General features: G+C 44.2%; 1 protein-coding gene across 2 annotated transcripts in view; it reads left to right on the top strand.

Annotated features, from left to right (window-relative positions):
• Window positions 1-14,486, top strand: part of Rpf2 (ribosome production factor 2 homolog) — a 22,480-nt gene that overhangs the window by 6,158 nt on the left and 1,836 nt on the right. For both annotated transcript variants that reach the window (XM_029542322.1, XM_021205102.1), the window contains 6 exons: window positions 1,573-1,612; window positions 5,683-5,764; window positions 6,881-6,957; window positions 8,576-8,675; window positions 11,930-12,032; window positions 13,682-13,826. In XM_029542322.1, the coding sequence (XP_029398182.1) occupies window positions 1,573-1,612; window positions 5,683-5,764; window positions 6,881-6,957; window positions 8,576-8,675; window positions 11,930-12,032; window positions 13,682-13,826 (547 nt within the window). The remainder of the gene's footprint in view (window positions 1-1,572; window positions 1,613-5,682; window positions 5,765-6,880; window positions 6,958-8,575; window positions 8,676-11,929; window positions 12,033-13,681; window positions 13,827-14,486) is intronic.

The following is a 14,486-nucleotide window of genomic DNA, read 5'->3' as shown; positions in this document are numbered from 1 at the left end:
ATGCTAGAGATGAGATCCAGGGTCCTGTCCATGCTAGAGATGAGACCCAGGGTCCTGTCCATGCTAGAGATGAGATCCAGGGTCCTGTCCATGCTAGAGATGAGATCCAGGGTCCTGTCCATGCTAGAGATGAGACCCAGGGTCCTGTCCATGCTAGAGATGAGACCCAGGGTCCTGTCCATGCTAGACAGGCCCTCTACTACTGAGGTACTTACCTTTTACATTATGCTCCCATTTAGAATGATTCGTTTTAAATTTTATTTTAGTCGTGTGTGTCTAAGTGTGTTAGCCCATGTGCATATGAAGGCCTGTGGAGGCCAGAAAAAGTCATTAGATCCCACAGAGCTGATGTGAGCTGCCAGGAGTGGGTTCTAGGAACTGAACTGATCCTCTATAAGAACAAGTACCGTGAACTGATGAACAGTTGCTCCACCCTAACACTTAGGTTTTAGGTTAAAATCTTTGGTTTTTTTGACAGGGTTTCTCTGTAGCCCTGGCTGTCCTGGAACTCACACTGTAGACCAGACTGGCCTCAAACGCTGAGATCCACCTTCCTCTGTATCCTGAGTGCTGGGATTAAAGGTGTCTGTCACCGTTGCCCAACCAGAATAATGTTAATCTCAGACCCTTTCTATGGCAAATTGATTAATCAGGGTTTAGCTTGAATAATCCTTTGACTCTTTATGCTGATGTGGCGCCTGCTCTTGTTTTGTCCCAACAGTCATTGCCCCGTTGTTGTTATCGTTGTTGTTGGTTAGTGTTGTTTCTGTTTGTTTGTTTTAGATAGAGCTTGTCTGTGCAGTGTTGGCACTCCTGGAGCTTTCTCTGTGGACCAGACTGGCCTCAGACTCAGATCTACCTGCTCCCTAGTGCTGGGATTAGAAGTGATTGGTTGGTTTTGGTTGCTAATTTTGTTTCTGGATGTTTTGTCTGCATGCACCCCTGCACCGAGTGTGTGCCAGATGCTCTTTGAGGCCCTGGACTTGAGTTGATGGTTGGGAGCTGCCAGGTGGATGGTGAGAGTTGAACCCAGGTTCTCTAAAAGACAGCCAGTGCTCTTACCCACTGAGCATCTCTCCAGTCCTCCTCCCACCCCCCAACCGCTGTGGGTAGCATGTATTGAGTCAGGGTCTCACTATGCAGCCTGGCTTGTCTGGAACTTATTGATATCTACCTACCTCTGCTTTCCAAATGTGGGATTAAAGGTATACCACAGTGTACTACTGTTTCAATCATCTGATATAAAATTACCTTGTATTCAATATTTCATTTAATTGGATGTACTTTTTTTTTTTTTTTTGGTTTTTCGAGTCAGGGTTGGATGTACTTTTTAACATTAAAACTGGAGTCATTCTTTTTTTAATATTCTTTTTTTTTTTTTTTTTTTAAGATTTATTTATTTATTATATGTAAGTACACTGTAGCTATCGTCAGACACTCCAGAAGAGGTGTTACAGATGGTTGTGAGCCACCATGTGGTTGCTGGGATTTGAACTCTGGACCTTNGGAAGAGCAGTCAGGTGCTCTTACCCACTGAGCCAACTCACCAGCCCCTTTTTTTAATATTCTTAGGAAAAATATTACAAGACCATTTGAGGATCAGACATCACTGGTAAGTACAAGACTTTTTTTTTTTTTTTTTTTAAAGAGAGCACATAATGGGCAGGACTGGGTGAGTGGTTGGGTGACTTGCCTAGCCTGCCTGAGGCCCTGGGTTCTAGCTCAACCACTCAGAAATAACAGAACGGATTGTGTAAAAATGATTGCAGACTAAAACATGCTGTGTTCATAAACTGTTATTTTTAAGTTAGAAATCCTGTACAGGGGGGCTGGTGAGATGGCTCAGTGAGTGCCCTTTTGAAGGTCCTGAGTTCAAATCCCAGCAACCACATGGTGGCTCAAAATCACCTGCAATGAGACCTGATGTCCTCTTCTGGGGTATCTGAAGACACTACAGTGTACTTACATATAATAAATAAATCTTAGGAAAAAAAAAGAAAGAAAGAAAAAGAAATCCTATACAGTATGAAGATGTTGGTATTCAGATTGAGAAGTAAGATTACTGTCTTTTTTTTTTTTTGGTTTTTTGAGACAGGGTTTCTCTGTATAGCCCTGGCTGTCCTGGAACTCACTGTAGACCAGGCTGGCCTCGAACTCAGAAATCCGCCTGCCTCTGCCTCCTGAGTGCTGGGGATTAAAGGCGTGCGCCACCACGCCCGGCAGATTACTGTCTTTTTAAAGTGTGTGTGTGTGTGTGTGTGTGTGTGTGTGTGTGTGTGTGTGTGTAGGTTTGAATTAAACTCAGGTACCAGGTTTTATACCTCTATCCACTGAGCCACCTCTCCCACTAAGAATGTAATAGATACAGCTGTTATTAAAAGATAGCTGTTGTCATTATTATGATACTTTTTATTTTTATTTTATTTATTTCTTTATTACTTTTGGTTTTTCGAGACAGGGTTTCTCTGTATAGCTTTGGCTGTCCTGTAACTCATACTGTAGACCAGGCTGGCCCCCAACTCAGAAATCTGCCTGCCTCTACCTCCTCTAAGTGCTGGGATTAAAGGTGGCCTCTGCTGCTGCTGCTGCTGCTGCCTCCTCCCCCCCCCCCTTTTTTTCTTTTGAAACAGTGTCTTTATTTATTATGTAGCTCTCTCCAGCTGTCCTGGAAATATGTAGCCCAGGCTGGCCTTAAACTCTACCTGTATCTGTCTCCTGAGTGCTGGGAGGCATTTTCTCATGCCCAGCCAGTTTTGGTTTTTGACACAGGGTCCCATGTATTCCAGGGTTGTTTGAACTCTGTAAATAGCCAAAGATGACTTTGAATTTCTCATACCCCCCACATCCGCCTTTAGTGCTGTGATTATAGGCATGGACCACCACCACTGTTTAGGCAGTGCTGGGATAGAACCAAGGGCTTTGTACATGCCCTAACTGACCTACATCCCCAGCCCTTGTGGTAGTTTTAATGAAAAAAAAATTTACTATCTAGAAAGAGAAGAATTTGATGGAAACTGTCAGCTTTGGGTGTAGAACAGACAAGGGCTATTCCTCTCTGCTGGGTATGAAGGGATTGGGATCAAAAGCTAGGAAGATAAGGAGAGAGGGCTTCTTGTATAAATGATGGAGATGACAGTGGTGTTGATTTCTAGCCTTGAAGTCCTGTCTCCCATGTTCTAAATGCTGGAATGACAGTTGTTTGTCACCATGCTTAGCTTGAATACATTTTAAAATTTCACTAAACTTCCTATTCTTTTAAATACCATAGTCAATTCAGATATCTGAATAATATGTGCTCATCTTTTTTTTTTCTTTTTCACGAAACCCAGGCTGTATTCAGACTTGTAGATGATGGCTTGAGCATATATATGGCCCTCTTCCCTTTCAAGGTCTGGCCTTAAAGACGTGCCGCACCACACCTGTTAGGAGGATATTTTAGAGAACACGTTTTGAGAATTTGTTCCCAATGGTTTAGACCCTGAATATTTTCTAAAGAGTTTTTATTTTTTATTGTGTGTGCATATGTGTGTGGGTCTGAGCACATGAGAGCCAGTGTGCAGATGCCAGAAGGGTGGGTCCCCTGGAGATGTGGTCACAGGTGGTTCTAGACCACCTGATGAATTCTGGGGGTTGAATTTGGGTCTCTGGACGAGCCGGATGATGAGCGTCTCTGCTTTTTGGTATACTCTGTAGAATGCCATCATATGACACATCATATGACCTTGGTGGGGTTTTTGCAAGACTATTTCTGGCAAATTCTTAGAAAAGTTCATTTGTCAACGACATAGGTCCACAGCCTGCCTGCCTGCCTGCCTTCCTTCTATTTATTTATTTGTTTGTTTGAATAGAGATGAGAGTCTATGTAGCCCTGACTGTGCTGGAACTAGATCTGTAGACTAGGCTGGTCTTGAACTTACACGGAGATGTGCCTGCCTCTGCCTCACAAGTGCTGGGGTAAAAGATGTATACTACCATAGCCTGCCAGCCTAAAGTCTTGACTGTTCTGACTCCTTTGAAAGTGATGGGCAGGTGTGGCTCTTTGCCCCGTTTGCTTCTGCAAAGAAACCGACTGGAAGAGAATCAGATCAGGAGCTCACCCCTCAGTAGTGACCAGCGTGTGTGGTATGGGACATGGGGGACTTATACATTCTCTGTGTTATCTGTTCTTTGAACCTTTTTATTAATTTTGAAGGTGTTTTGTTTTGTTTTAGCTGATTTTGGACTAGAACACATTGAACCTAGGTTGCACACGTGTATTGTATGCCCATGTGCATGTGTGTGTGGGTATGTGTGTGCAGGTGTGCACATGCGTGTGCATGCATGTGTGTGCAGGTAAGCCAGAGAGGTTGACACAGAGGTTTGTTACCCTCCACCTTATCTTTGAAGCAGGTCTCGGTGAACCTGGCAATTTTGGCTTAGAGTGGCGAGTTGTGAGCCCCAGAATTGTGAATCCCAGGATAGCATGTTTCTACTGGGCCAGTGCCAGGTATCATATGTGTGCTACTGTACCTGCCCTTTGAATCTTAGTTTTATATTAGGAATAGTGACCTCACTCTAGTGAGCCAAGTGTGTGGAATGTAAGACTGCACAGGACTCTCTAGGATTGAAACTTCATATTTCTGTTGTTTCAACTCTGTAATGTAAGCCAATAAATACTTCTGTGATCCCAGCAGTGCCTACACTGGAATATCATAGTCTGTCAGTGGCCCCGGCCAGACGCATGGCCTGGAGCTAAGTAAACGGTGAGCATGGGGCTCCCAGAGCACTGCCCTTGTGTGGTTGTAGTTGCTGTGAGAAGTAGCAACATGCATAAAAAACTCAAGAACCCAGGTCCAGACATCCAGAGTCAGTGTGGTCATAGGTTCCTGGGGCTCCCCTCTGAGTGCTGAGGTGTCAAAGGACTCATGCAACAACAGGACACTGGTGTGCTATGCAGAAGGACCAACTGCATAATTGAAATGAGTGGCCTTTCAGATACTGACTTCGTAATGTTCATTATTTCTCCTCTTGAAAAGTGAATCTTTTAACTAAGTAACCCCAAGTCAGAAAATTGAATTTGAAAGATAAAGTTTTTATGTATGAGTTTTTTGCCTGATTGTGTTTGTGTGTGTGCGTGCATGTGTGTGTGTGTGTGCGTGCGTGCGTGTGCGTGCGTGTGTGTGCGTGCGTGTGTGTGTGTGCGTGCGTGTGTGTGTGTGTGTGTGCGCGCGTGCGTGTGTGTGCGCGTGTGCGTGTGTGTGTGTGTGTGTGTGTGTGTGTGTGCCTGGTACCCTTAGAGGTCAGAAGGAGGTGAAGGATGAGTCTTAGTTGCCATGGGAACTGAACCCCGGTCCTCTCCCTACAAGAGCAACAAGTACCCCTAACCCCCAGCAGTCTCTCCAGCCCCTTCTGTATGTATCTAGTTTATTACCTTTTCCTTAGTTTATTACCTTTTCTGGGCGAGGGGCAGGGGCAGGGGCGAGGGGCAGGGGAAGCCCCTAATCCCTTCCGTGAGCTTACAGGTGAGATGGCTGCTGTGAGCTTACAGGTAAGGTGGCTGCTGTTTGGAGCCAGGCGCTTGCTGTGTAGCTTTGGCTGGTCACCTCACAGCAGTGCTTCCGTCTGCCTCAGCCTTGAAAGTGTGTGAGCTACCACAGCAGGCCAGGCTGAGAGTCTTCAAGGGCTTTTCTTCTTATTTCGTAGGAGTTCTTTTCAAAGAAGTCAGACTGCTCTTTATTCATGTTTGGCTCCCATAACAAGAAGAGGCCAAACAACCTAGTAATAGGTGAGTACCGTACTCTTTGGTTTTATTTGAGACAAGGTCTTATAATGGAATGTAGCTCTGGCATGCCTACAACATGTAGACCCCCTGCCTCAGTGCTGGCATTCATGGCGTTTGCCAGCACTCCTCGTGTTGTTGGTAGGGTCAGCTCTGTGATTCAGATGGATGTTTTCAGAGCTTACAAGCCATCGAGGCCCCATGGTTCCTGTTGCTGCTTTAACCTTGTGACGCTGGACTTGGGTCTGCCTCAGTGGTAGTCTCAGATTGGAATCCCAGCATCACCACAGAAACTTTCCACCAGTGACTTCAGTATTATCCTGCCTTCCCCAGGAAGTGAGAAAGAATATGGACTAGTTCTTGGTTAGTAATCTTAGGGCATCATTGCTAACATCTTTGGAGACCAGTTCTAGTTTTAAACAGGAAGTGCGGCTTTATTTGTTTATTTATTCATTCATTCATTCTTGTGTGTGTTTGTTTATGTACAAATCACATGAAATTACAGTCAGTTATGACATTGGTGCTGGGAACCAAACTCGGGTCCTCAGAAGAGCGGGAAATACTATTATTACCCACTGAGCCATCTCTGTCCCTGATATAGAGTTTCTATCTAACATGTTCAGTCATAGGCGGCCCCTTTACTCTCTGTTGTCTTCCTGTTTTTTGAGGGTGGGTGTTTTTGTTAAGGTTTCATCCTAAGCCTGGTGCATGTTGAACATCCCTGGTGTACTGAGCTACACTTCTTCTTAGTTCATTTAGTTATTTTTGAGTAGAATCTTTATCTCCAGGCTGGCCCAGGACTTGTTTTCTAGCCCAGGTTGATTTTGAACTCCATTCTGCCTCTCCAGGGCTGGGATTGTAGGTGCTCAACTGCCACACCCAGTTCCCCATTTATTCTGTTAAAAAAAAGGAATCCTCCTCTTCGTGAGAGTGTTGTAGATGTTGTGAGAGAGTGTAGACAGCTTTTCCTGACTGACATCCCAACAGCACACCTAAGTAGATGTCAGAGTTTAAGGGAGTGCGAGTTCAGAGAGACGGGGAAAACACAGGGAATTTGAAGCCTTATAGATAACAAAAGGTGAATATGAAAACCTCTGTGCTTAAAAATGTATTTGCTTTTAGGTCGTATGTATGACTACCATGTGCTGGATATGATTGAACTAGGTATTGAGAAATTTGTGTCTCTAAAAGATATTAAGGTAAGATACTGATCATAAAACTTAATAGTGTTTTAAAAATGTTCTTGACCAAAATTAGCATCTTGTGATGAAGAAGTACTGATAGAATATTATAGAAAAAAAAAACTTCATGCAGAAATAGTTTTACCTTATTTTAAAAAAAGGACATGTAGGCTGGGCAGACATGTGGCCCACACCTGTAGTCAAAACACTTGGGAGACAGAAGCAGGTAGATCTCAAGTTCAAGGCCAGCCTGGTCTACACAGAGAAACCCTGTTTCAAAAAACAAGCAACAACAAAAACCAAAACAAACAAAAGAGGAATGAATTTTTTTTATAACATATAGTAAGTACATGGATCTTATGAAGTTAAACTCGAGAGTGTAATGACCCATTCTTAGTTAGGCTTATAGTTAAATGCTGTCTTTCATAAGTGGTAACATTTATCGACAATCTGAAGTTTTCAACTTGGGCACTGTTCTATGACCAACAACCTCTGGCTGCCCCTGTATTATTTTGGCTATTAGCTGCCAGATTACTAGCATAGCCTCCCTTGGGAACCTACAGTGTACTACTTGTTTGATAGGACTGTGAAGGAGGCAGTAGCAAAGTGCGGTGAGACGGCCTAGGAAGGCAGCGGGTCTCACGTGAGACTGTCCTATCAAACACTGACGTCACCTGCCTGCGTCTTAGCGGTGTGAGAGGAAGGCAGTTTCCCTGGCTGCTGGGGTTTTGTGTGTCTCTGTGTTTTTGAGACAGGGCTCACTATGAGCGTTGCCTGTCCTGGAGGCAACCAAGGCCTACCTCTGCCATCCAAGTGCTGGGATTAAAGGCCCATCCTCTGCCTGCCATCAGGCCCGGTTTTCCATTTACATTTGGTGATTGAGGCCCAAAAGGGTTTCATTGTTTAACCTTAAAGTCATACATATGGTAGGTAAAACTCAAGATTAGATTTAAGAGCATAGAGAAAAAAATAGTGTGTAATGGAAAGTTATATAACTCAGTGGGGGTTTTGTGTGTTGCCTTGTTTAATGTAGGGTTTTAACCCAGGATGGCTTCGGACTTGCTATGTGACCAGGGCTGAGTTTGAACTTCTGATCTTTCTGCTTCTACTTCCCAAAAGTGCTGGGGTGACAGGCGTGATGCATTGTGCCCAGCTGAGCTGGTGTATTTTCTAGGCTTGTGATACATGTTAAATTATAGTATACTATATTATATATTATAATGTTGTATTATAGTATAGTATATGTATATTGTTCATCTCTTCAGCTCTCCTCTAAAAAAGGGACAGACCTTGAAGGTTTAGTATAACTAAATATCCTTTTCCTGTGGGTTTGAAAAAGGCTTTTACCAACTCCCTGTGTGGTCAGTAACTCCTGTTTCCCGAGCTCAATGGCCTCACACTGGATGGACTTGTGGGTTCAGGACATAACGTGCCATCTAAGTGACCCTTATATACCGGATCAGTTATTGTCTTGATCCTCAGTTGTGGATGTAGCAACAAGAATGAGATAGTATATGAGTAAAAATTTTGAGATTGTTTTAATACATATTGGCTATCTTAAAACTAGCATAAATTCTCTAGATTTTGGTACTCATACTTACACATGTTTTGTTTGTTTTGTTTTTTAATCTCATAGACTAGTAAGTGCCCCGAGGGAACAAAACCGATGTTGATATTTGCTGGTGATGATTTTGATGTAACAGAAGACTACAGAAGATTAAAAAATCTTCTTATTGGTAAGTGCTAGTAGAACTCATCTTGTTAACAATTACTGGTATTGAGATCTGCCTTTTCTATGTGGTTAAGCTTGTTCACATTGTCTTTCTGAGAACTGTACAATTCTCATCACATCTTTATGCTCCCTCTCCCTGGACTCTGGATGAGTAGTAGTTTTTGCTTTTGTTTCTTGCTTTGTTTGTTTGTTTGTTTGTTTGTTTGTTTTAAGACAGGGTTTCTCTGCATCCTGGCTGTCCTGGAACTCTGTTGTTTGTTGAGACCAGGCTGGCCTCAAACTCAGGGAACTAACTGCCTCTCTTCCTGAATGCCAGGGTTAAGGGGGCGTGCCACTCTACCCCATTCTCTTGTCTTTTTTTTTTTTTTTTTTAAAAGTAGATCCTGACTACTTTATTTTTTTAAGATTTATTTATTATTATACATAAGTACACTGCAGCTGTCTTCAGATGTGCCAGAAGAGGGCATCAGATCTCATTGTGGGTGGTTGTAAGCTACCATGTGGTTGTGGGATTTGAACTCAGGACCTTCGGAAGAGCAGTCAAGTGCTCCAATCCGCTGAGCCATCTGTCCAGCCCTGTTCTCTTGTCTTAAAACTTCTCCACCGAGCAAGATAGTCCTCCACTGCTCACCCTCACTCAGGTTCTGAGGACAGAGCAACCTGCCTGCCTGTCAGCTGTCATGCTAATGGCCTCCTGCCCACTTCCTGTACGGTGTACAGTCTGTGTTCCTGCTGAAAGCTCACGGATGTGTTGTGGTCTTCTAAACGTGTTCTCGAGTGGCCTGGCAGGCTCTGTGTGGTGTCTAGGGCTCCTCTAGCCGGACAGGCCCAGCCTCTCCACTCTCCTCCCACAGCTCCATTTCTGATCTTCTCTGCCCTCTGAGTCCTGGGATCACAGGACTGCACCTGTGCCCAGCCCTATCTGTCATTTCCTAGCCAGAAAGTACTTAATTATCTCCTAATTAATGGGATGCTAGACTTTGTGGGGGTATTGTTTTGTTTTGTTTTTTAAAGATTTATTTATTTATTATATGTAAGTACACTGTAGCTGTCTTCAGACACTCCAGAAGAGGGAGTCAGATCTTGTTACGGATGGTTGTGAGCCACCATGTGGTTGCTGGGATTTGAACTCCGGACCTTCGGAAGAGCAGTCGGGGTGCTCTTACCCACTGAGCCATCTCACCAGCCCCCATTTTTTTTTTTTAAATTACGTTTTTATTTGTATGTGGGTGCTCACCCTGGGCTTCCATTCACAGCACAAGCACTTCCTTTTTGATAGATAGCCCCAAGATCTATTTCTGTTGCTCAGTACTTTTAAAATTTCAATAATGTGTTTCGTTCAGGTTAAGCTACCCTTTAAATACTCTTGTATGTCTATGTGCATGCAAATGCATGCCTAGTTTCTCATTATCTTAGTGGCATGAAGGAAGGGAAAGGAGCGAAACTAGAAAAGAAACCTTGGGCAGAGCAGGGCTGAGAGAGAGAGGCAGTAAGTGTGTTGGTCATCGGGGGAACTTGGGTTTTCAGTATAAGTACGTAAGGCCACTGCATAGTCTGTGGCACATACTAAATGAGATACAGGGACAGCAGCTCATACATTGTACAATGTCATCACATGATTTCCTCAGTGTGTGAACACCATATTTACACACACAGCAAAATGGCTGGGCCACCACTAGCCGACAAGAGCCTTTGGTTATGTGCTTATGCATCGTGTGACAGGAAAGAGAATCAGTAGGGAAAGGTTGATAGGGGACTGCAGGGTTCTTTGCTAGTGTACAGTGAATCTCAAATACTTGTTTATTCTTCTTCCTGTGGTTCTGGGGATGAATGCAGGACCTTATGTGTCAGGCAAGGCTTTTACCATTGGATTATATGCCAGTCTATACAACTGCTTTTCTCTAAAAACAAAACTTACTATTGTGTGTGTATGTGATGTGTGTGCAGGTGTACATGTATGTGGTAGTCACAGGAGAGCTTTGTGAGGGTGACTCCTTTACCTTCACGTGAGTCCCAGGGTTTGAACGTGGGTCTTCACGCTTTGCACAACAGGCACATCTTCTTACGGAGCCTTCCCACCTACCTGGGACTGCTTTTCTTCTTGGAAACCCAGTAAACAATACCAGTGTTTACATTCTACTTCTTTTTAAATGTTACTGTTCCTCTTCTGTAAGGATGCTAGTAAACAAAGAATAGGTTTATTTTGTGCGTGCATTTAATCCTGGCACTCTGGAGCCAGGAGTTCAGAGTGTTGTGTATAATTTTAAAAGCACGCTTCCGCCTTTCCTGGGAGCTGCGACAGAGCTGTTACTCCTCCCTGTTCCCTTTTGTTTCTTCTGGCTTAGCCCATGATTGATCACAACTATCCCCTAACCCATCTTCTTTCTCTACTCACCTTTGCTCTGCAGATAAAAAAAAACAAAAAAAACAAAAAAACAAAACCACTCATACAGCTTTATTACTTTAGAATTTGCCTGCTGGCACAATTGTTGAGCTCAAATACCTCCTGCTTGAAAATGTATATCCTTAACAATTTATTATTCCCATCTCTCCTCCTGCCCTAAACTCAGTGGCCTGTTCCCAATCAGCCCCTGCCAGACATCTCTGGTGGCCTGCTTGCCTACCTGGACATTTTATGTGATTGCTGAGTGCTTCTCCTTCCAAATCGTGGAGAGGGGCTTCCGAAAAGCCCCTCTCTCCCTGTGTCTCCATTTTCCTCCTGGGACCCCAAAGTCTCACCTGTACCATTCTGCAATTGGCTCCAGGCCTTCTTTATTGATAAAATCAAGAACCAGTTAGGGAACCAGATCTCCCTCTACATCAGAGTTTTCCTTATTGTGGGGGGTTTGAGGCCAGACTGACATTAGTTGTCACCTGTCACAAGCTGGAGGGCTGGTTATGTGCTTCAGCTTGGTCACAGTGCAGAGGCTGACATTAGTTGTCACCTGTCACAAGCTGGAGGGCTGGTTATGTGCTTCACTTGGTCACAGTGCAGAGACTGACATTAGTTGTCACCTGTCACAAGCTGGAGGGCTGGTTATGTGCTTCACTTGGTCACAGTGCAGGTGCTGAGGAGGCAGAGACAGGCTGGCCCACGCTGGGGCTCTTGGGGAACAGCACCAGAGATTGTTCTGGCCTCGGTGAGCATTTGTATGTGTCCCCACACATCACACCCTGCCCCCGCCCCCGATAAAAGGATGGCACTTTGTAGCTGAATTTTGAAATAGTTCTCTTTAACAGCTGAATATGTGCTTTCAGATTTCTTCAGAGGCCCCACAGTATCGAACGTCCGGCTGGCTGGATTAGAGTATGTTCTGCACTTCACTGCACTGAATGGGAAGGTTTACTTCCGAAGCTATAAGTAAGTGCATCTCTGAGTGTTTTTGAAGTTCTCGGTTACGATGGGTCAGGAGAGTTTGCAGATTGTAGTGGTGGGCTGTGCCCTGACCCTCCCTCCAGCTCTCCTTCCTGCTAACCGTGATCTTGGGAACTCACTCTTCCTGGGTTCCTGGTCATCTGTTGTGAGCTAGGGTTTGTTGGAGATTTTTGTGCTGTCTCAACCCCAGTGAGGCCAGCCAAAGTAATTTCAAAATTCTAGATTTGAAAGCTATGACCCAAAACAGGTAGAAAGTATGGCTGTCTACAGTGATGCTCTTGTACATTAGGTTTCTGCCATAATCCCAGCACAGTGTTAATATGAGTGTAAATCCCAGCAAGCAGATTGCTTTCTTGTTGGAGTTTTTGAAGCACTGTCTCTGGTGTAGCTTTCAGCTGGCCTTGAACTCGTCATGTAGCCCAGTGGGCCTCAGACCTGCCGCCTGCCTGCCTCAGCTGACGTGCCACGCTAAGACTTTGCCTTTGAGGTTTGCATCCCTGTCACATGAAGCTGTTTGCCTCTTCTTGTCAGTCTGTCCTTCTGTGCCCAGCGGATAAAGGTTTATTAAAGGAGGTGCTAGGTGGGCTCAGGCCTCCTTAGCAGCTGCTTTTTTCATGGCCAGTCACTAAGCTCTTTCCACGTCTACCGTGGGTGACATGAAGTATACATAGATTCCCACTGTAAGCTCTCTTGGGCCTTCCTCAACTGTTCTGTCCCTTCTCATTACCCATAAGCTTCTGTGACAGCTTTCTGTCCAGTGCTAACCCTTTATGAACATTGTTCTGTCAATAAACAGCTCCCTGCCAACCCCTCATCCCCTCAGCTTTTTACTTATGGGACTTAACTGCTGTATTAAATGTGGTTGCTAAATATAATATTCAGATTTGGGGTTGATATTTACCTCCCTCCCTCCTTCCCTTCCTTTTTCTCATTATTGTTGTTTTATTGAGACAAGGCTTTTGAAGTCACTGTGTAGCAGAGAATGGCCTTTAACTGGTCCTCAGTCCTCCATTTCCCAAGTGCTGGGATTCCCAAACCTAGCTGGGCTTCACCTCTTTCAGCTCTTCATTGGCTGGCTCTCAGAAAACAACTGGGGTGAGATGAGCTGTGTGCCTAAGACTGAAAGAGAGATGATTAGTGACTGGAAGTGGGGATGTAAAGAAAATCTGGTAAACATTGTGGATACACAGGATGTGTCCACATAAAGCATCGTAGTGAGTCCCCTGGATTTGTGTTATTAATATGTTCATAATACAAAGAAAATCTTTTTTGTTGTTGTTGTTTTCGAGACAGGGTTTCTCTGTATAGCCCTGGCTGTCCTGGAACTCACTCTGTAGACCAGGCTGGCCTCNAACTCAGAAATCTGCCTGCCTCTGCCTCCCGAGTGCTGGGATTAAAGGCATGTGCCACCACGCCCGGCCTTACGCTTGCTTCTTAACGATACACATAATTTCATGTTCCAATTTTTAAAAACTAAACAAAGGATGCACTTGGCATGAATGCCCAAAATGTTTTAAGAAGAGGTTTGGCTTTTGCAACTTATTATTTGGAACTACAAAACTCTCAACAAAGATATTTCAGAGAAGGACTTTTAAAAAGAATTAATGCAGCTTCCCTTCCCCCCATTCATAAAGGCTGTTGTTGAAGAAATCTGGGTGCAGAACACCACGGATCGAGCTAGAAGAGATGGGACCATCACTGGACCTGGTTATGAGGAGGACACACTTAGCATCAGATGACCTTTATAAACTGTCCATGAAAGTGCCTAAGGCTCTCAAGGTACAGAACTTCCTGTGTTTATTTCTGTATTCCACTTTGACCAGCAAGGGTTTATGGTGCATTATATTAAAAAGATGCCTGAAAAGATGAGTGAAATAGATATGGGCTATGCTCTGAGCCAGGAAGAGGAGAAAGAGCCCATCCAGATGTCACGGTGATAGAGTTGCAGGAGCCAGGGGTCTAGTTTGGCTGACAGTTTTCTTGTGACCAAGACTGCCATTTTCAGCAAACCTAGAATAGTGTGGGCACCATGAAGACTGGGTTGAGAGCTGTGCTTCTAGAATGTGTGGCCATGACCTCCGATTCTTCAGTCTTAGACCTTCAAGTGCTGGAAGTGCTGACTTGTAGGCATGCAGTACCAGGACAACTTTGACTTTTAAATTGTTTCAGAAACAAATAGAAGGGTTAAGGTTAAAAGCACTTGTTACTGTTCCAAAGGACCAGAGTTTTGAGTTCCAACATCCATTGGGCTCTCCACCACCTGTAAGCTCCTGGTGGCCTCCACAGACCCCTGCATACACATAAATAACAAATAAAAAAAATGTTTTAAAGCAACAGTTGAGATTTTAACTCTGGAATACTAGTACAGATTGAACTGAGAAACTGCTGAAGCTAAACATGGCAAACTGTCTTGGTACAGTGGTCAGGGCATCCTGAATC

This window comes from Mus pahari, chromosome 9 (genome assembly GCF_900095145.1).
Source record: "Mus pahari chromosome 9, PAHARI_EIJ_v1.1, whole genome shotgun sequence".
Lineage (NCBI taxonomy): Eukaryota > Metazoa > Chordata > Mammalia > Rodentia > Muridae > Mus > Mus pahari.
This window is presented reverse-complemented; position numbering and strand designations above follow the sequence as displayed.